Source organism: Pan troglodytes, chromosome 21, assembly GCF_028858775.2.
Source record: "Pan troglodytes isolate AG18354 chromosome 21, NHGRI_mPanTro3-v2.0_pri, whole genome shotgun sequence".
Taxonomy (NCBI): Eukaryota; Metazoa; Chordata; class Mammalia; order Primates; family Hominidae; genus Pan; species Pan troglodytes.
In genome coordinates, this window is record NC_072419.2 from 55994485 (window position 1) to 56017655 (window position 23171).

Here is a 23171-nt window from a genome sequence, read left to right on the forward strand (position 1 = left end):
CCTGCCTTCCAAAAGCCAGCCATAAATCAAATTTCTCTTGGAACTAAGCAGGCCAAAAATGTCAAAATCATTCCCCATCTCTTTTCTTCAGTAATCAAGGAAAGAGAAAAATTAGTTTAAATGTAGAACAGAATTTCAATTAATAAAATGTCATCGGCCAGGCGCAATGGCTCACGTCTGTAATCCCAGCACTATGGGAGGCCAAGGTGGGCAGACCACAAGGTCAGGAGTTCGAGACCAGCCTGACCAACATGGTGAAACCCCATCAAAAATTAGCCGGGTGTGGTGGCAGGTGCCCGTAATCCCAGCAACTCAGGAGGCTGAGGCAGGAGAATTGCTTGAACCCAGGAGGCGGAGGTTGCAGTGAGCTGAGATTGCGCCACTGCACTCTAGCCTGGGCAACAGAGCGAGACTCCATCTCAAAAAAAAAAAAAAGTCATCAATGCATAAACAATTACCCCTAACCATGCACAGGCACCTCTCTTGAAACCGATAACTGTTTCGACAATTTGCTAAGATCAGTAACCTCTACACAACCTTGCCATATGATGGTACCATAAACTTATTAAGATTTTAAATCAGCACCTCATATGTATATTTATAAATAGCTCGCTTCTGTTATCTTTTAAAAGACCTGATCAGACTGGAGTACGGAAGTACTCTGAGCTCTCGGATTTTTTTTTAAGTTAACAGGTCATAAATAAGTTCAAAAGTTTTCTGCAGAACCCTGAAGGGAATAGGGATATTTCAACATTGCAAATAAAACAAGTGATTAAATAAATGAGAATCATAAAGGCCAGGGGGTAGAGGGTTGATAAGAAGGGACATCACATTTTTATGCAACATTATTACCTTGCTCCTTATCAAATCCACCGCTTTCTCTTTTTCACTCTCTCACTTTCTGTCCCAACCTTCTCCTTTTAAATTGCTGATATAAAACACTACTTCCAAAATTAACAATACAAACACAACTCTCGGCCAGGCACGGTGGCTCACGCCTGTAATCCTAGCACTTTGGGAGACTGAGGTGGGTGGATCACTTGAGGTCGGGAGTTCGAGACGAACCTGGCCAACATGGTAAAACCCCATCTCTACTAAAAATACAAAAATTAGCCAGTGGTGGCAAGCGCCTATAATCCCAGCTATTCTGGAGGCTGAAGCAGGAGAATCCTTTGAACCTGGGGGGCAGAGGTTGCAGTGAGCTGAGATCACACCATTTCACTCCAGCCTGGGCAAAAGAGCGAAACTCCGTCTCAAAAAAAAAAAAAAAAAAAAAAAATTCCAACGAAGTCGTATTTTTAAAACATTAAATGGATCAAATGGTATTATTATAGTAGCTGAGGGCATTTTATATTTTTTGCAAACACACTATTAATAGTCTTATTTAGTAATTTTCCTCATATCCAATTTTCTATGTGAGATGGTACCCCATTTCACGGATGACTCTCAAGTCCAAGAAAAGTTTCCTTTGCTCTTAGAATACGGGTCACCCACATTAAGTGGCATTAGAGCTCAAAAATACTAAGTTAATGGTTAGGCTGAAATTTTGGCTGGGTTACAGTATACATGGACAATTCATAACATTTATAGCTACATGATTTTTCTTATTTCAAATTCAAGTCTACTATTTCTGAATCTCTTGGAGTGATGATATCTCTAGCCCTTGAGCACAATGTAGCCACAGGGTATACAAAGCAAATCAAAAGCAAGCACTGGAAAAAGTTAAACCTAGAAGGAAATATAAGTCCAATAATTCCACTGTGCCAGAAAACAGAATTGTCATTGGGAAATTTATTAAAGTGAACTACATGAAACTGCTGATATACAACTGTTTTTGACCTGCAAAAACAGAAATTTCATATGGCTCAACCTAATGTTATTTTCTGTTATTTTCTCTCTTTTTGTGTGTGTGTGTGTGTGTGTGTATGAGACAGAGTCTCACTCTATCACCCAGGCTGGAGTGCAATGGCGCAATCTCGGCTCACAGCAACCTCTGCCTCCTGGGTTCAAGTGATTCTCCTGCCTCAGCCTCCTGAGTAGCTGGGATTACAGGCACCTGCCACCACGCCCAGCTAATTTTTGTATTTTTAGTACTGACAGGGTTTCACCATCTTGGATAGGCTGGACTTGAACTCCTGACCTCATGATCCACCCACCTTAGCCTCCCAAAGTGCTGGGATTACAGGTGTGAGCCACCGCGCCCAGCCAACCTAGTATTATGTTCTAAGCTCATTTTAATAACTGTTCAAATAAGGTCTTCATAACCCAAGGAACACAAAACAACCTTCTATTTCTCCAGATTGCCTTAACCTCGAAAAAATTTGCCGCCCCACTGTCCAAAGCTAGACATTCTAAAAATTTAAGTTCAACAGAGCCTGTGCATCATAGTGAGATCCTGTCTCTACAAAAAACTGTTTTAAAAGTTAGCCAGGCAGGGTGGCATGTACCTGGAGTCCCAGCTACTCAGGAGGCTGAGGGAGGAGGATCCCTTGTGCCCAGGAGATCAAGGCTGCAGTAAGCTATGAGCATCACTGCACTACAGCCTGGGCAACAGAGACTATCAAAAAAAAAAAAAAAATTAGTAGGAAGGGCAAACAGCTAAATGTAACTACTCCACATCCTTTTTTTATTGTTCCCCTTTCTCACGAACAAAATTTCCATCCTAAGTAGAATTCCCCTTCAGAAGGCTTACATTCAAGGGGATACAGTACTAATGAAAATGTAAGTGCTCTGCCTCTTTTTCAGCTATCAGTGATATAGGATTCTAGGCATGGCAGTAGCACATCGCTTTACACAGGGGTTCCACTGACCTAAAAATCTACTGTTGAGGAATCTTAATTAAATTGATAAGTTCCATTTCTGTTGAAGAATCTGGCTCCTAACCTTTCTATCAAAAGGGTGATTACCATCCCAGTGGGATATAGTTTTCCATTTAGATATAGCTGATTTATGGACTCAGACCAGAAGTACCTGTCACTTTCACAAAAGGAGAAAAAAAGGATTATGGCTCTAAGACTGCCTCTAGGTCCAAATCCCATCTTTTCACACCCATTTTTATTAGAGTCTAATAGCCAACATGCTAATGAACTCTTTTCTCAGTTAATTCCACTAATTAGTTATCTCTTCTTGTTCTGCCAGAATCCCAACCCTTTTACAATCTACTCATCAAATCCATCAGGCCACATATTATGCCTTCCTAGAGGAACACTTTTCCTGATGACACTTTGTAAACAAGGCAATCTGATGCTGCCTGTTCTATCTTCCCAGATCTAGTTGATAGTTCAAAACATCAACATTAACCACAAGTAAAATATGCTTAAAAAAATAATCAGGAGACGATCTCCTGCTCTATCTGGAAATTTCTCTATTCAGCTAGTTCTGTGTTGACAGGTCAACAGAGAATGGCACTAGTTATTGCTACAATCCTAAAAGGCATTTCCCTACAACTAAACCATCAACCCTTTCCTAAAATCCATATAATCCAAAATTTTTCTAGCAGAATTTACTCTCCCTGCCCCTACCCCAGCAGCATCTTCTGATCATTTTTCACCATAAACTGAGGTTTCCTCATAGTGATGCCAAGTCAGGCAAACACATTCCTTAAGCGTTCCACCTAACTCCCTTCTTCCTGGAAGTTACATGTAATAGCTGCCTTTATTTACTTATTTTTAAAACTCTTCAAGCACCAGGTACAGTGGTAAGTGCTTTTAAAGAACATGTATCTACTTCCATCCTTAACACTGTATGAGATTGGGACTCACATTCCCATTTTACAGAGGAGAAAAGCAAAGGCTTAGTAACCTGCCCAAGGTCATACAGGGCAGAGATTGGAATCCAAGTCTGACCTCTATGTCCTCCGCTCTTAACCCTCATGCTGTCTTTCCTTCTGATCTCTTCCTGTCCTAACTAGTGCCCTGTGGTCTTATAAAAGACTATGCTTGGGGCAGGCGGGGGAGGGGTGGGAGGGTCAGTTTCTCCAGAGACCGCCTTTCCTTTAAAGGATAAGACTTTGAAAAGAAGGAGTACCCATTACATCTTTCCTCCATGCTCCCCCTTCTCACCTGGTACCATTTCCCAAAGGCCCCAATCATATCCCCTTCTCTACGGCCAATTTAAACTTCTCCTTTGTCCCCAGAGCAGGCACTATCCAATACTGAAGAACCACACCATCTACCCTCAAGGCTAGGAGAGGGCAGAAGTGGAAGAAAGGAGAACACAGACAGCACCCCTTCCCCAGGTCTTCAGTTGAGAAAGCAGCTGTGGCTGAAAGTCTGGGGGGCTGGGGGCAAAGGTGACAAGGATGTGCCCTTGTGGGTACGCGAGGTGGGGGGGGGGGGAGATGGGGAAGAGGCATGGGACGCTCAGGGGATTAGCAGGAGATTGAATGGGGGTGGACCTCTGTAAGGGGAAGGGGGGTGCCACCGGCAGGCAGAGAGATCAGGCCACTGAAGAGGTGAACGTGAGTTAGGGAGGAGGACCTGGAGGTGGATGTAATAGGGGAAGTAGAGGAAGAAAGGGGAGGGAGGGGGCTCACGGGAGCAGGAAACGATGGAGTCACGGGGAGTGGGGGAGGATGGATGGGAGCTAGAAGGTGGGGCGGCCTGGGACCCGGGCACGTGGGCTCGGCGAAGAGCGGGCGCGCCGCGGGGGACTGGGGTGCGGGGAATGCCGGGAATGGGGGTTCGAAGAGACCCCGGGGAAGGGAAGGGGAAGCGGGAGTTCTCGAGCAGAGGAGCGGGAAGTGGGAGTTCCAGCGAGGCAAGAGCGGGAAGGGGGTTCCGGAGCAAGGGGCGGGCGTGAAGGTACAGTCGGGTTCGCGAGGGTGGCGTTAGGAGGGGCGGGGTGGGCCGGAGGCTAGCGCGGGAGAGGGATCCCGGGAGCCCGTTGGGGTGCGGAGGGCAGGAATGTCCTGGCGTCCCCGAGAGCCGGGCCAGGACTCCGGAGTCTTCGGAGGACCAGGCTCAGGGCCGCCTCCCGGCCGGGGCCCCTTAAGGAGGGGCGGGGATTCCCCGTGTCCCTCAAGGCCAGAGCGGCAGCCGCCGCGGTCCCAAGCCCCCTTCCTACCTATGCCGGGCGCCACATAGACGAAGTAGAGCAGCGAGGACGAGAGAGAAAAGAAGAAGAGCGCGGCGAGCAGCGAGCGGCGCGGCAGCCGCAGCAGCCCCCGGCGGGCGCGCATGCTGCAGCCAGGCGGCCGCTAGAGAGCCAGGCCGGGCCTGCTCCCGCAGCTCCCCGTCCGCCGCCTCCTGGGCCGCCGCCGCCACCGCCTGGGCCTCGGCCACCGCCTCCCGGGCCTCGCGGGCCGCCACTCGCCGCCGCCGCCGCCTCGCCGCTCCCAGCCGCTGGCCGTCGCGGGCCGGGCCACATGAAGCGGGCGGGGGCCAGAGCGGCCCCGAGCGGTCGCAGCGGCGGGGGCGGAGGCGGGGCGCACGCGCGGGAGGCGGGGCCAGCGCCGCCGGGCACCGTCGCAAAAGAACCGCGCGCTTGCGCTCGCCGCCGACCCTCGCTCGGCGCCCACAGCAGCCCGCATGGAATATCGCCAAATGGCGACAGACCCTCTCCCAGTGCGGCCACCGCCCAGGCTTTCGGGGAACGTCTCCCAAGTGCTCCGCGCTAGCTCGCCCCCCATCTCGGGGGCCAAGGGGCCATCTACAAAGTCTGACTCATCTCGTTGTCCACTGCAGCAGAAGAGTGGGGACTGCAAGGCTTGGGAGTTCGGCCTGGTATACACCCTCATTCATTCATTCATTCAATTCACCATTTATTTATTGAATGCCAGACACAGTTGTTGGCGCTGGGCATGCTACAGAGAAAAAAACGATAAAAATCTCTGTCTACTTGAAACTTACATTATGTGAGAGATAAAAGAAACAAATCAGCTAGTAATATCAGGTACTGGTAACACATATGAATACGATAAAACAGGAGGATGTATTGCAGGCAGGCTGGAGTGGTCAAGGAAGGCCTCACTGAGCAGTGACACGAACTGAGATATAAAAGGGTGAGAAAGCGCCAGCTTTTTTGAATAAGCTGGGGAAAAAGCAGTCATACCAGGGGGAACAGCAGGTGTAAAGGCCCTGAGGTAGGAAAAGGGCTGATCTGCCCCCGAGTTGAATCCAAGGCCAACATGGATAAAATCCAGTGAAGTAGGGGGGGAAATAGGGATGAGCTTGGAGCTGTAGTCAGGGACCCTACTGTATCAGAAATAGCATAATGATAACAATTGTCAATGTCTCTAGACTTCTGCTGAGAAACATGGACTTTACTCATGCCATGAAATTCCCCCACCAGTCTTGAGATGTGTGCTGTTATTATTACTATCATACAAGTGAGGAAACTGAGGTTTCTAGATGGAAAGGCAATTCACCCAAGCCTTGCAGTAAGGGCTTAAATAAAAACTGGCCTGTCTCCCATGTCAGGCCCTTGACCTCTAGGTTGTAACTGTCTCAGCAGTCTGTATGGCCTCTAATTCTTATCCTGCAGGCAAATCGGTATCCTATCCCCATCACCTGGGTATGGGACCATATCCAAAAAAATGCTTTCAGATCAGCATCAGCTCAAAGGACCTCAGAAGGCAATGAACAGTCCTAGAAATTTATGGCAAGAAGCAGTAGCCTCAAGGAGCTGGACTGAGGAGGCCAGTGTCCCTGTGTAGACATATCTGAAACTAGGGTACTGTCTTGGAATGCCAGAAGCAGTGGGGAGGGGAGAGGACTTTGCAGGGATTCTGTGAGAATCAACAATAATCCTGATTTATATTCCTAAAGTGATTTCTACTTTTTACAGTGTTTCTTTGATCCTTTAAGTGGGGAGTCTAGAGCCACACTGCCCAGGTTCTCTGACTCCCAGCTTTTCCATTGTTAGCTGTGTGACCTCACGCAAGTTAAACTCTCTGTGCCTCAGTAAAATGGAGGAGGTTATTAGCAACCTCATCAGGTTGTTGCGAGGATTTAAGTAATACATGTAAAGTGCACATAGTAAGTGTGCTTAGCTGTCACCTAATTCAATACCCCTGGAGAATGGTATGGTGGAAGAGAAGAGGCTTAAACGACCAAAAAGGAAAGCAGAGAACTTTGACTCAGATAGATGTGAGTTCAAATCTCAGCTTGGCATCTCCTGGCTGTGTGACTCTGGGAAAGTCACTTACCTCTCTGAGCTTCTCTATTCATCACCTGTGAATCGGACCCAGTGCTGCCCACCCCACGGGGATGTGATGTGGATTCGATGAAATAGTGCAGGTAAGGCCCTGGACCAGAAATCCCAGACTAGCCGGAATCATCTAACTTGCAAATAGTTTTTGTTGGCCCACACAATGGCCCCTCCCAACCCTCGTATCTATGAAACATTTTCAAACATACAGAAAAGTTGAAAGAATAGTACAAGAAACATCTGTACACTCCCCACCTGGATTTGATCATTATTATCATTTTTCCACATGTATGTATCTATATTCATATGTTGAAAATTTTTATTTTTTGCTAAATATTTAAAGGTAGGCTGGGCGATTACACCTGTAATCCCAGCACTTTGGGAGGCAAAGGCGGATGGATCGCTTGAGCTCAGGAGTTTGAGATCAGTCTGGCCAACATGGCAAAACTCCATTTCCACAAAAAATACAAAAGAATTAGCTGGGCGTGATGACGTGTGCCTGTAGTCCCAGCTACTTGGGAGGCTGAGGTGGGAGGATCTCTTAAGCCCAGGAGGTGGAGGTTGCAGTGAGCCAAGATAGCGCCACTGCACTCCAGCCTGGGAGACAGAATGAGACCCTGACTCAAAAAAACAATAAAAAAAAGTAAGTTGTTGCCTTACTAGTACTTCATGCCTTAATACTTCAGTAGCAAATCCTAAGGAAAATTACATTATCCTTCAAAACCACAGTAATACTAAGAGAATTAACAATTATACCGTAACATTCTGTAACATCCAGTCTGTTCTGGATAGACAGAGAAAGAGAAACCTTCCTACATCTAAACTATGTACCAATGATCAGTCTCTATTTCTGACCTATCTGAAATAACAAGGCATCAAAATAAATTGGTTATGTTTTAGGCCGGGTACAGTGGCTCACGCCTGTAACCCCACCACTTTGGGAGGCCGAGGCAGGCAGATCACTTGAGGTGAAGAGTTTGAGACCAGCCTGGCCAACAACATGAAACCCCATCTCTACTAAAACATACAAAAATTAGCTGGGCGTGGTGGCACATGCCTGTAATCCCAGCTACTCGGGAGGCTGAGGCAGGAGGATTGCTTGAACCTGGGAGGCAGAGGCAGAGGTTGCAGTGAGCCAAAATCGTGCCATTGCACTCCAGCCTGGACAACAGAGTGAGACTCCACCTCAAAAAAAAAAATGCAAAATACAAAAATTAGCCAGGCACGGTGTCAGGCAGCCTGTAATCCCAGCTATTTGGGAGGCTCAGGCACAAGAATCGCTTGAACTCTGGAGGTGGAGGTTGCAATGAGCTGAGATCATACCACTGCACTCCAGCCTGGGCGACAGAGCAAGACTCCATCTCAAAAATAAATAAATAAACTGGTTATGGTTTTTGTCTGTTTGTTTGTTTCAGATGGAGTTTCGCTCTTGTTGCCCAGGCTGCAGTGCAATGGCACATTGTCTGCTCACCGCAACCTTCGCCTCCCAGGTTCAAGAGATTCTCCTGCCTCAGCCTCCCAAGTAGCTGGGATTACAGGCATACGCCACCATGCCCGGCTAATTTTGCATTTTTAGTAGAGACAGGGTTTCACCATGTTGGTCAGACTGGTCTCGAACTCCTGACCTCAGGTAATCTGCCTGCCTCGACCTCCCAAAGTGCTGGGATTACAGGCATGAGCCACCGCCTCCAGCAGTTTATGTTTTTAAATGGAAGAAAAAGAAGTATGTCGGGGTATCCAGGGATCCCTACCTCAAACTCCTTCCTCCACACTACTTTTTCATCTCCAAGTTAGGTTTCCAACTCACTAAAGCATGTATTCATTATATATTCATTTGACTATTCAGTTCCTCAGACAAACTCACTGTATTCTAATCTCTGCTCAAATGTTACCGTCTCAAAAAGACCTTTCCTCTAAAGTAGCTTTCTTCTCCCCATCCCAGCACTCTCTATCCATAGCCTTCCTCAGCTTGATTTTTCTCCATAGCACTTTTTATCCCCTGACATTCTACTATACATGTACGGGTTTACTTGTTCATTTTCTTCTCCCAGATCAGAATGTAAACTTCACGAGAGCAGGGATTTGGTTTCACTCTTTGCTGTATCCTTGCACCTAGCACAGTGCTCAGCAGCCAGTAGGCGCTGAATAATTGTTGAAGGACGACAGGTGTGCAGTGACTGTGTGCTGGGCATGGCAGATGCAAAGATGACTAAGACATTCTTGCAGCCTAGTGACATATGAGCTACAGGAAAGTGACTAACTGAGGGACACTGTCATAAGGGCAGGACTCAGCATGGCTGGCAGTAGGAAAAGGTGTTCTGCGAGATTCTAGATGGTCTTTGAAGGGACATTGAGACAGGTTTGCTCAAGGGGCAGTGAGAAGAGGCCTGCCTGGTTGGAGCAGCTAGTCCTGCCAAGGAAAAGAAAGAGGTGAGGGGTGAGGCTGGAGGAGTGAGGCCTGGGCCTGTGGCTCAGCATGGGCCCTGGAATTAGATGGATCTGGCTGCCAGTCTTCCTTCCTCCCTGCCCTCACTCTGTCATCTTGGCAAGTCACTTCACCTCTTGGAACCTCCATTTCCGCATCTGTAAAATGGAGATCAGACAGTTCCTTCTTTCTAGGATTGTGCACAGATTACAAATAGTGTCTCTATAAAGGGCCTGATATGTAGGAAGTGCTCAATCCATGGGAGCATCACTATTCTTAACTTTTTCCTCTGAGCCACGGAGAGCCCTTGAAGGTTTTAGCGCAGGGGAGTGGCCTAAAGAAAGGGAGGTCCTTGGTGAAATCTCAGGAGAGCACAGGTTGAGCCTCTTGTGCTTGTCAACACCCAATTGCAGGCTGGCTGAAATCAAACACATAAAGAAAACAATCCGGCAGGGCATGGTAGCTCACGCCTGTAATCCCAGCACTTTGGAAGGCTGAGATGGGCAGGTCACCTGAGGTCAAGAGTTCGAGACCAGCCTGGCCAACATGGTGAAACTGCGTCTCTACTAAAAATACAAAAATTAGCCAGGTGTGGTGGTGGGCACCTGTAATCCCAGCTACTCGGGAGACTGAGACAGGAGAATCACTTGAACCCAGGAGGCGGAGGTTGTAGTGAGCTGAGATCGTGCCACTGGACTCCAGCCTGGGCAATAAAGAGCGCAACTCCGTCTCAAGAAAAAAAATAAAAATAAAAATAAAAAAAGCCGGTGCATCCTTCCCTCTACTTTTCCTTCTATCAAATAACCATCAATGTTCTTCAGAGCAGCCGCCCACCAGCTAAGTTCCAGAATGAGGAGGAGATGCTCCCAACTCCATTTTGCCAATAATGACACGTAGCATGAGCAATAAATAAAGCCTCTGAGATATAGGGGCTTTTTTTTTGAGACAAGTCTTGCTCTGTTGCCCAGGCTGGAGTGCAGTGGCATGATCTCGACTCATTGCAACCTCTGCCTCCTGGGTTCAAGTGATTCTCCTGCCTCAGCCTCCCAAGTAGCTGGGACTACAGGCGTGCACCACCATGCTCAGCTAATTATTGTATTTTTAGTAGAGACAGGGTTTCACCATCTTGGCCATGCTGGTCTCCAACTCCTGACCTCAAGTGATCTGCCCGCCTCGGCCGCCCAAAGTGCTGGAATTATAGGCATGAGCCACTGCGCCAGGCCAAGGGCTATTTTTAATACAGAAAACCTGGCCTATCCTTACTTATCATAAATATACTGTTCTGCAACTTGCTTTCTCCTGACATTATTTTTATAAGATATTTCCATAATGATACACGTGGCTCAAGTTTATTCATTTTCACTGCTGTGTAATATTTTATCATATAACTTGGCCTCACCTTTTAAAATCCTTTTTCCTAATGATGTCTATTTAAGTTTGTTCCAATTTTTTCCTCATACTGGTCCATAAATCCTTAGCTACAATTCAAATTCCAGGAAACCTAAAAATGGAAGGCTTTTTATAATTTATTTAGCAGCAAGATCTGACCTGATTTGAACTTCTTTAGTGGCAAAACCTGACCCGAATAGACAGAAAGCTATTTATAATCATTATGCCACTTAATGTGGATATTCATATGTTCCACTGAGGAAATATTTAGTGTTTTTTTTTTTTGTTTTTTGTTTTTTGTTTTTTGTTTTTTTTTGAGACAGGGTCTCCCTCTGTCGCCCAGGCTGGAGTGCAGTGGCGCAATCACAGCTCACTGCAGCATTAACCTCCTGGGCTCAATCGATCCTCCTGCCTCAGCCTCCTGAACAGCTGGGACTACAGGCATGGACCACCATACCGAGTTTAGATTTTTGCTTACAGGATGAACCAGTCCTCTCAAGGGGTATGATAGGAGATTTCATGGATGCACCATATTGTCTTTCAAAATTCTAAGAATTTCTTTTTTTTTTTTCTTTTTTGAGACGGAGTTTCACTCCTTTTGCCCAGGCTGGAGTGCAATGGCCTGATCTCGGCTCACCGCAACCTCCGCCTCCCAGATTCAAGCGATTCTCCTGCCTCAGCCTCCCAAGTAGCTGGGATTACAGGCATGCACCACCATGCCCGGCTAATTTTGCATTTTTAGTAGAGACAGGGTTTCACCATATTGGTCAGGCTGGTCTCTAACTCCCAACCTCAGGTGATCCACCCACCTCGGCCTCCCAAAGTGCTGGGATTACAGGCATGAGCCACCGCGCCCGGCCTCAAAATTCTAAGAATTTCTAAAATTCAAAACACGTTTAGCCCCAAGGGCTTTGGATAAGGGATGGTGGACAGGCACAAACATGACTGCGATGTATGCATGTGGCAGAATGTATTTTCCAAAGATGCCCTCAACAATATTTCCTGTCCTCATGCTCTTCTAGAACTTTCTCTAATTCCTCTTCCTGTGAATCTGGGTGGGATTGTGAATAATCTATAACCAATAAAAAGATGAAAATGGCCAGGTATGGTGGCTCATGTCTATCATCCCAGAACTTTGGGAGGCTGAGGCAGGTGGATCATCTGAGGTCAGGAGTTCAAGACCAACCTGGCCGGCATGGTGAAACCCCATCTCTACTAAACATACAAAAATTAGCCCAAGCGTGGTGGTGCCTGCCTGTAATCCCAGCTACTTGGGAGGCTGAGGTGAGAGAATAGCTTGAGCCTGGCAGGTGGAGGTTGCAGTGAGCCGAGATTCTAAGATTGCCCTACTGCACTCCAGCCTGGGCGACAGAGTGAGTGAGACCCTGTCTCAACAACAACAACAAAAAAAAGATGGAAATGATGCTGCACAATTTGTGAGGCAATGCAGCTTCTGACTTGATCACTGGGACACTCACCTTTGGAGCCTGGAACCCCTATGCTGTGAAGAAGCCCAGGCCAAGTGGAGAGGCCACATACAGATGTTCTGGTCAGCAGCCCTGGCAGAGGTTCCAGATGACAGCCAGCATCAGCCACCAAGCATGTCAGAGAACAAGGCTTTAGATGTCCCAACTCCCAGCTGTCAAGTCATCCTCACCCTTTAAACCTTCCCATCTAAAGCCCCAGACAAGCTATCCCACTGCGCCCTTTCCAAAATGATAAAATGGTTATTGTTTTACACCACTAAATTTGGGATAATTTGTTATGCTGCAGCAGTAGTAACTGGAGCAACACACTTTTTTTTTTTTTTTTTTTTTTTTTTTTTTTTTTTTTTGAGAGGGAGTCTTGCTTTTTTACCCAGGCTGAAGTGCAGTGGTGCAATCTCAGCTCACTGCAACCTTTGCCTCCTGGCTTCAAGTGATTCTCCTGCCTCAGCCTCCCAAGTAGCTGAGATTACAGGTGCACGCCACCACGCCCAGCTAATTTTCATATTTTTAATAGAGACAGGGTTTCGTCATGTCGTCCAGGCTGGTCTCGAACTCCTGACCTCAAGTGATTCCCCCCACCTCCCTGCCTCGGCCTCCCAAAGTGTTGGAATTACAGGCGTGAGCCACTGCAACCGGCTCAACACGCGTCTGTATGTAATTTGTGCATGGGGCAAAAATGTCTCCAGGTCACATGGTTTACAAGAGAGGATTTGGTGAACAGGTGAGGTATGCATATCTTCTGCTTTACTATTTTCCAAATTGTTCTCCAAAATGGTTGTAGCAATTTATACTCCCAGCAGCAGTGAAGGAGGGCTTCCTTTATTTCCTGCTTCACCCACCATTACCGTAATCAGAATTTTCCAGGGTTTGGTCCTTCTGCCACCAATCCCCTCTGAAGAGAGAGAGTAAGGTAAAAGTTAGCAAAGGCCTCCAAGAGCTTTGATTCTGTACAGGACTATGTCTTTGCTGTCAAAAAAAACTGACTTATAGCCAGGCGCGGTAGCATGAGCCTGTAGTCCCACCTACTCGGGGGGCTGAGACAGGAGGATCACTTGAGTCCAGGAGTTCTGTGTTGTAGTGCACTATGTCATTTGGGTGTCTGCACTAAGTTCGGCATCAATACAGCAACCTCCCAGGATGGGGGGACCACCAGGTTGTCTAAGGAGGGATGAACCAGCCCAGGTTGGAAATGGAGCAGGTCAAAACTCCAGTGTTGATTAGTAGTGGGATCACGCCTGTGAATAGCCACCGCACTCCAGCCTAGGCAACATTATGAGACCCTGCCTCTAAAATAATTTAAAAATTAAAAATAAAATAAAATAGCCCGGGCATGGTGGCTCACGCCTGTAATCCCAGCACTTTGGGAGGCCAAGGCGGGCAGATCACCTGAGGCCAGGAGTTCAAGACCAGCTTGGCCAATGTGGTGAAACCCCGTCTCTACTAAAAATACAAAAATTAGCTGGGCGTGGTGGCCGGCGCCTGTAATTCCAGCTACTCAGGAGGCTGAGGCAGAGGTTGCAATGAGCTGAGATCCCACCATCGCACTCTAGCCTCGGCGACAACAGTGAAACTCTGTCTCAAAAAATAATAATAATAAAAAAAATAAAAAATAAAAACTGACTTATATCCCTTCTCTAAATTCTCCTCAGTCTTTCCTATCCTGTAGAGGAAGGCCTAAGGCATGACAAGATTGCTCCTAGTATTGCCTGATATAACTCATTCTCTCATTCAACAGATATTAGTACTTATCAAGTACTGGCTGGGCACGGTGGCTCACACCTGTAATCCCAGCACTTTGGGAGGCTGAGACAGGCAGATCACTTGTGGTCAGGAGTTTGAGACCAGCCTGGCCTGTTACATGGTGAAATCCCATCTCCACTAAAAATACAAAAAATATATATATATATAATTAGCCAGGTGTAGCGGCAGGTGCCGGTAATCCCAGGTACTCGGGAGGCTGAGGCATGGGAATCGCTTGAACCTGGAAGGCAGAGGTTGCAGTGAGCCAAGGTCGCCCCACTGCACTCCAGCCTGGGTGATAGAGTGAGACTCTGTCTCAAAAAAAAGAAAAAATAATAGTATTTATCAAGTACCAAACTAGATGCCAGACATTTTTCTAGATGCTAAGAGAAAATTATGATGATAATGATGATGATGCCACTGCCATCTAGGGACCAGGTATTTACTGAATTTTTTAGTCACCCAGCATCCATTCACTTGACTTCTGAAACAGCCAGATTTCCTTCTCTCCTTGTTTTCAGTCTATGTGGTTCTCTGAGGTTGTTAACTCCATTTCCATCTCCAGACATGATATGAACTAGCCTGGCCAGTCAGAATATTATATTCCTTTTGCAACAGTGATTGGTTCAGGGCTGAGCAGACCAGCCAGAGCCAATGATGCTAAATGTCCAGCTTTCTTTGTGCCTTTGGAGAGGCCAACTTTCTCTTTCATGCTAGACATAAACATGACAGGTTGTGAGGCCTCAGCAATGGCAACTGTTTTATCAACATGTGGAACCTGAGAATGAAATGAGCATATGAACAGACTGATACAAACAGCAAAGAGAAATTGAGTCCTAATGATATAGTTTGACTCTTGAATTCACCTAGTCCTAACCTGCCTTTCTTTCCTTCCCCAGTTTTGCATCTGCTGAGGTTTTTACAAGTATGTTTTTTTTTTTAATTTTAATTGAATCATAGCACACATACAGAAAAATACACATTGTAACAAAAGTATAGTTTGCTAAATTTTTACAAATGGAATATACCCATTTAACCAACACTCACATCAAGAAATAAGGACATGATATGATGTATACATGTACATCACATATGTATAGGTATGTATAAGTATATAATATGTGTATGTATATGATGTACATGGTCTCCAATTTATGATAGTTTGACGTACCGCTTTTTGATTTCATGATGGTGAGAAAGTGATACATGTTCAGTAGAAACTGGACTTCAAGAAGGCCAGGCGCAGTGGCTCATGCCTGTAATTCCAGCACTTTTGCAGGCCGAGGCGGGTGGATCACTTGAGGTCAGGAGTTTAAGACCAGCCTGGTCAACATGGTGAAGCCCCATCTCTACTGAAAATACAAAAAATTAGCCAGGCATGGTGGTGCGCACCTGTAATCCTAGCTACTTGGGAGGCTGAGGCAGGAGATTAGCTTGAACCCAGGAGGCGGAGGTAGCTATGAGCCGAGACTGCCCCACTGCACTCCAGCCTGGGTGAGAGAACAAGACTCCATCTCACAAAAAAAAAAAAAAAGAAAGAAACTGGACTTCAAGTACCTATACAACCACTCTGTTTTTCAGTTTCAGTACAGTGTTCAATAAATGATATGAGATATTCAACACTTGATTATAAAATAGGCATTGTGTTAATTTTACCCAACTTTAGGCTAATATAAGTGTTCCGAGCACATTTAAGGTGGACTAGGCTAAACTAAGATGTTTGGTAGGTTAGGTGGATTAATGCATTTTCAATTTACGGTATTTTCAGCTCACAATGGGTTTAGCAAGATGTAGCCCCTCTGTATGTTGAGGAGCACCTGTGCTGTTCTGTCTGGCTCCGTTTGCTCACCATGTTTGTGAGATTCATGCATACCGATGAGTGAGATTGTAAAACCATTCATTTTAATTGCTGAATAGTATCCTGTTGTGTGAATACACCATAGTTTACTTTCCAGTCAACTGCTGTCATCTGGCATTTGGATCGTTTCTAGTTAGAGGATACTAGGAATAAAGCTGCTATAAGCTCCCTGGGACAGTGGCTCTCAGGCTTGTGAAATACTCTCTTGATGTAGTGTATTAGTCAGGCATAGCTGGGGGGCTCACATGATATCAGCAGCCTTAGTTTCTCTCAATATCTTAGTTCTGCTTCCCTCTGAGTTGGTTTCATCAGATTCATGTGTTCCTCCTGACCAAGCTTATTCTCAGCTGCTCCAGGCTTCCATTCCCCAGCCCAGTCACTTAGCCAAAAAAAGAAATTTTATAATAAAGTCTCATTGGTCTGGCTTCATTCATATGTTCCTCCCCGAACCGATCCCTGTGACTAAAGAGATGGAGTGTGCTGATTGGACAGAAGTGGTCACATACCCACTCCCCAACCTGCCCCCACCCTGGAGCCAGGAAGCAAGATCAGCTTCCTGTGAACCACGTGGTTGATGTAGGGAGGGGTGGCTCCCCGAGGGGAAATCAAAGTGCAATTATTCAAGTGGAATTGTTGCTGGGCAGGCAAAAACAACAGGTATTTGTGGACCACACCAATTTTTTTTTCAATGCCTTCATGCCTTTAGGTGCTCTGTTTCTGCTACCAGGAAATACTGTGTTCTCTTTCTCCTCATCCTCTAAGATCCAGCTTAAATATTTTTCCCATCCTAAAACCTCCCAGAATTTTTGGACTTGATTCTGGATGAATGTTCTTTTTTTTTTTCTTTCTTTTAAGACGGAGTCTCGCTCTGTTGCCCAAGCTGGAGTGCAGTGGCGCTATCTCGGCTCACTGCAACCTCCGCCTCCCAGGTTCAAGCAATTCTGCTGCCTCAGCCTCCTGAGTAGCTGGGATTACAGGCGCATGCCACCATGCCTGGCTAATTTTTTGTATTTTTACTAGATACAGGATTTCGCCATGTTGGCCAGGCTGGTCTCGAACTTCTGACCTCAGGTGATCTGCCCACCTTGGCCTCCCAAAGTGCTGGGATTAGAAAGGCCTGAGCCACCCCGCCCGGCCTGGATGGATGTTCTTAACCTCCATTTACTCTCCTTCTGTTGGAAGAGGCTCAAAAGCTTAAAACAGCATTCCACAGGCTCTCTTGCAGCTATGACAGTGGGAAGTTAAATTCTGTCAGTTAGATTCATTTGCATGAGATCTGGAGGATGGGAGAGAGGGAGAGGTCGTCTTGCTGGAGCTGTGTCAGCTAAGGGAGCGGTTCTGCAGGTGGGAGGAGCATGTACAGTGGAGTCCACTGTGCAGTCCCCACTTAGGAGGGTGTGAGGTAGTAGGATGGAGGCCATGGTGGTGGCAGGGAAGCAGCAGTTTGGTAACCTTGGGAACAAGGCCTTGCTGGAGGAACCTTGAAATCAAAAGCCTGAAATGGCCCCTGACTTCTACTCTTCCAGACCTCCTAATGATTTTGTAAGCACCTATATCCCTGTATTAAATCTTTTTTATTTATTACTATTATTATTATTTTTAAAATTATAGACACAGAGTCTTATACTGTTGCCCAGGCTGGTCTCAAACTCTGGGCTTCAAGCAATCCTCCCACTTGGGCCTCCCAAAACACTGGGATCACAGGTGTCCAGCCTCAAAATTCTTTTTTGGGCCAGGTGCGGTTGCTTCCACCTGTAATCCCAGCACTTTGGGAGGCCAAGGTGGGTAGATCACTTGAGGCCAGGAGTTCGAGACCAGTCTGGCCAACATTGTGAAACCCCATCTCTACTAAAAATACAAAAATTAGCCAGGCATGGTGGCCCATGCCTGTAATCCCAGCTACTCGGGAGGCTGAAGAAGGAGAATCGCTTGAAACTGGGAGGCAGAGGTGCAGTGAGTCAAGATCATGCCGCTGCACTCCAGCCTCGGTGACAGAGAGAAACTGTGTCTCAAAAAAATACAATAAAATAAAAGATTTTTTAAAAAAGCACTTGAATAGCACTTACTCTGTGTCAGGCACTAGTCTAAGCACTTTATTAAAACTTTATGGACCAGACATGGTGGCTCATGCCTGTAATCCCAACTCTTTGGGAGGGCAAAGCAGGCAGATCACTTGAGGTCAGGAGTTCAAGACCAGCTTGAACAACATGGTGAAACCCCATCTCTACTAAAAATACAAAAATTAGCTGAGCATGGTGGTGTGCGTCTGAAATCCCAGCTACTCGGGAGGCTGACGAAGGAGAATATCTTGAACCCAGGAGGTGGAGGTTGCAGTGAGCTGAGATCGCACCACTGCACTCTAGCCTGGGCAACAAGAGTGAAACTCCATCTCAAAAAAAAAAAAAAAAATTTACAACCAGGCATGGTGGTTCACACCTGTAATCCCAGCACTTTGGCAGGCCGAGGCGGGTGGATCCCCTGAGGTCTGGAGTTCAAGACCAGCTTGGCCTACATGGTGAAACCCCACTTCTACTAAAAATAAAAAATTAGTTGGGTGTGGTGGCACACACCTGTAGTCCCAGCTACTCCGGAGGCTGAGGCAGGAGAATTGCTTGAATCCAGGAGGTGGATATTGCAGTGAGCCAAGATCCTGCCACTGCACTCTAGACTGGGTGACAGAGTGAGACTTCGTCTCAAAAAAAAAGAAAAAAAAATTTACTTAATGGGCTGGGTGTGGTGGCTCCTGCCTGTAATCCCAGCACTTTGGGAGGTCAAAGGGGATGGATCACTTGAATCCAGGAGTTCAAGACCAGCCTGGCCAACATAGCCAGCCAAATTTCATCTCTACTAAAAAATACAAAAAATTAGCTGGGCCGTGGTGGCATGCGCCTGTAGTCCCAGCTACTTGGGAGGCTGAAGCAGGAGAATGGCTTGAACCTGGGAGGCAGGGGTTGCAGTGAGCCCAGATCGCTCCATTGCACTCCATCCTGGTGACACAGCGAGACCCTGTCTCAAAACAAAACAATACAAACCACTGAACAAACAAAACCCTTAATCTTTACAACAACATCTTGAGGTAAGTACTACTGCCACCCTCATTTGCAGATGAGGAAATAAAAGTCTAGAAGGATTAAGAAATTTGCCCAAGGTCACACAACTGGTTTCTTATAAATTATGTAAGGTTATGGGTAGATTTCATAATGCCATGGGGAATGCTCTTGATGGGAAGGACTGTTCTTGAAGGCAAGCACTGTCTTTTTTTCATATTTGCACCCCAGTGCCTAAATTAGCACCCTAAGCACTTGATAGGTGTTTGGTAAATATTGGTTGAATGAATTAATGAAACTATTTATGAATTCAGCTGAGTCTGCTGTGAAAAGAAAAGAAAAAACTAAATATTAAAAGGAATTCAGAGTATATTTTCCCACTAGAGCACAGGTGAGCAAAGTTCTTTTATAAAGAGGCAGATAGTAATTTTTTTGTTTGTTTTTTTGAGAAAGAGTCTCACTCTGTCACCCAGGCTGGAGTGCAGTCACATGATCACTGCAGCCTGGACCTCTTGGGCTCAAGTGATCCTCCCACCTTAGCCTCCCAAGTAACTGGGACACAGACTTACAACACTATGCCTGGCAAAGATTTTTCATTTTTTTCTATAGAAACAAGGTGTCACTATATTACCCAGGCTGGTCTCAAACTCCTGGCCTCAAGTGATCCTCCCACCTTAGCCTCCCAAAGGTCTGGGATTAGAGATAGTAAATTTTTTTTTTTTCGAGATGGAGTCTCGCTCTGTTGCCTAGGCTGCAGTGCAGTGGTTTGATCTCAACTCACTGTAGTCTCCGCCTCCAGGGTTCAAGCGATTCTCCTGCCTCAGCCTCCTGAGTAGCTGGGACCACCATGTGCCATCACACCCAGCTAATTTTTGTATTTTTGGTAGAGATAGGGTTTCACCATTTTGGCTAGGGTGGTCTCCAGCTCCTGGCCTCAAATAATCTGCCTGTCTCAGCCTCCCAAAGTGCCGAGATTATAGGCATGAGCCACTGTGCCCAGCCAAGATAGTAAATATTTTTTATTTTACTGGCTGTACAATCTTTGGCACAGCCAATTAATTCTGCTATTCTATCACAAAGACAGCCATAGCCACTATGGAAACAAAGGAGTGTGTTTCTGTTCCAATAAAACTTTATTTACAAAGACAAGTAGCAGACCAGATTTGGCTCATGGATTGTACTTTGCTGACCTTGCCCTACAAGATGAGTTTTAATATATCAAAAGATTTACTGTAGATTACTGTACTTAGTAAAATCTTTTTTTGCTTTGTTTTGAAAAAATTATTTTATTTTATTATTTTTTTTGAGACGGAGTCTCACTCTGTCTCCCAGGTTGGAGTGCAGTGGCTCGATCTTGGCTCACTGCAATCTCGGCCTGCCAGGTTCAAGCAATTCTCCTGCCTCAGCCTCCTGAGTAGCTGTGATTACAGGTGTGTGCCACCACGCCCGGCTAATTTTTGTATTTTTAGGAGAGACAAGGTTTCGCCATGTTGGCCAGGCTGATCTCGAACTCCTGACCTCAGGCGATCTGCCTGTCTCAGCTTCCCAAAGTGCTGGAATTACAGGTGTGAGTCACCATCCCCGGCCCTCTCCAACATGTAAGTAGGGAATATAGAGCTAACGTTTCAATATTGTATTTCATTTATTTTTATTTTTTTGAAAAACAAATCTTTATTGTCTAGAAATATATATTTTAAAAATCCCCCACAAAAGATGCTATTCTCTAATTTCCCCATATTCTTTTTCTTTCTTTTTTTTAAGACAGAGTCTTCCTCTGTCACCCAGGCTGGAGTGCAGTAGTGTGATCTCCACTGCAAACTCTGCCTCCTGGGTTCAAGCGATTCTCCTGCCTTAGCCTCTTGAGTAGCTGGAATTACAGGCATGTGCCACCACACCCAGCTAATTTTTGTATTTTTGTAGAGATGGGGTTTCACCTTGTTGGCCAAGCTGGTCTTGAACTCCTGACCTCAAGTGATTCACCCGCCTCAGCCTCCCAATCATTTCTCCATCTTCTTCCTCTTCTTCCACACCTCTGATATAAAGGACATTATTACACCTTATTAAAACTTCACCCAGATGTCCAGACAATGCTCCATCTATGTATTCTTCTGTATTTGCAAGCTGCATGTTCATGTAGCCATCTACAGATACCAGGTAGCCCTAGTACTCCATTCCCCGCTTAAGTTTCACCATCCTTGGCTTTCCTGTTACTCCACTGAGGAAAGATCTGGGATTGAGACATAAACTCATCATCGTAACCACAGGCAAATGCTATGGGCAAATGCTGCAGGCCGCTGACCAGGCTGACCAGGCTCCTGACTACAGCAGCTACCACAGGTCCTGAGCCACTGAGCATCAGGAGAAAACTATGTTCAAGATTTTATAGTAAGAAATGTATTTGGTAACATTCCATGATTTTATACCATAGAAGGCTCAGCCAACATTCCATGATTCCACGTAGAAGGGGGTTTAGCTAACATTCCTTAAGTCTGTACAGATGAGGGTGCTCTGTAGACATTCCATAACGATAAGCAAAAAGGTTCTGCAAACATTCAATGATTTTATACATGGACAGATATTCTGCAAACGGTTCAAAATTCATGCTACAAGAAAGGATTCTAGCCAGGCGCGGTGGCTCACACCCATATTCCCAGCACTTTGGGAGGCTGAGGCGGGCAGATCACCTGAGGTCAGGAGTTTGCGACCAGTCTGGCCAACATGGTAAAACCCCGTCTTCACTAAAAATACAAAAAATAGCCGTCCATGGTGATGGGAACCTGTAATCCCAGCGACTTGGGAGGCTGAGGCATGATAATCACTTGAACCCGGGAGGTGGAGATTGCAGTGAACCAAGATCGCGCCACTGTACTCCAGTGAGGGTGACAGAGCAAGACTCCATCTCAAGAAAAGAAAAGAAAGGACTCTGTAAACATTCCATGATTCTGTATACATGTGGGTGTTCCTCAAAAACAGTTCATAATTTAATTTTTTTATTTTATTATTTTTATTTATTTTTTTGAGATGGAGTCTCACTCTGCCAGCCCTTCTGGAGTGCAGTGGCACGATCTCGGCTCACTGCAACCTCTGCCTCTCAGGTTCAAGCGATTCTCCTGCCTCAACCTCCCAAGTAGCTGGGATTACAGGCATGGGCCACCACGCCTGGCTAATTTTTGTATTTTTTGTAGAGAAGAGGTTTCACCATGTTGGCCAGGCTGGTCTCAAACTCCTGACCTCACGTGATCCACCCGCCCTGGCCTCCCAAAGTTCTGGGATTACAGGCGTGAGCCACTGCTCCCGGCCGACAGTTCATGATTCCATATACAAGAAGGAAAACTTATTTGTTCTGACACCCTGAAATTCTGTACACAGGAAGTGCTCTGTAAACATTTATGATTTCATTGCTATGAATAGGCTTTATAAATATTACATAATTCTAATAGATAGAAATGGGCTATATAGAACTTCTTGATTTTATGCTTTTGTACACAGTTGGTGATTCTATAGCCGAAGAGCACTCTTCAAACAATTAATGATTCTACCTAAAGGAGGGTACAGGTTTCCCTGAACCTACCTAGAACAAAGGGTACTCTGTAAAGATTCCATAATACTAAACATAGGGAACTCTGCCTGCTGTTAATGACACTACAGATAGAAGGGTATTCTGTAAATATTCCTTGATTTCATGGTCCAGTGAGGTGGTTTATGCCTGTAATCCCAGCCATTTGGGAGGCCGAGGTGGGTGGATCGCCTGAGCTCAGGAGTTTGAGACCAGCCTGGGCAATATGGTGAAACCCCATCTCTACTAAAAATACAAAAATTAGCCAGGTGTGGTGGTGGTGAAACCCCATCTCTACTAAAAATACAAAAATTAGCCAGGTGGGCGCCTGTAATCCCAGCTGCCTGGGATGGTGAGACAGTAGAATCGTTTGAACCTGGGAGGCAAAGGTTGCAGTGAGCCGAGACCACGCCATTGCACTCCAGCCTGGGAGACAAGAGCGAAACTCAGTCTCAAAAATAAATAAATAAATAAAAATACAAAAATTAGCTGGGCAGGATGGCACACACCTGTAATCCCA

General features: G+C 46.0%; 1 protein-coding gene and 1 pseudogene across 1 annotated transcript in view; both read right to left on the reverse strand.

Moving 5' to 3' along the window:
* Window positions 1-5367, reverse strand: part of B4GALT5 (beta-1,4-galactosyltransferase 5) — an 80670-nt gene extending 75303 nt beyond the window's left edge. The window contains exon 1 of the mRNA XM_001167173.5: window positions 5065-5367. Coding sequence (XP_001167173.1) covers window positions 5065-5179 — 115 coding nt within the window. The 5' untranslated portion in view covers window positions 5180-5367. The remainder of the gene's footprint in view (window positions 1-5064) is intronic.
* Window positions 5368-9825: 4458 nt separating this feature from the next.
* Window positions 9826-21345, reverse strand: LOC100613784 (small nuclear ribonucleoprotein F-like; annotated as a pseudogene).
* Window positions 21346-23171: the final 1826 nt, after the last annotated feature.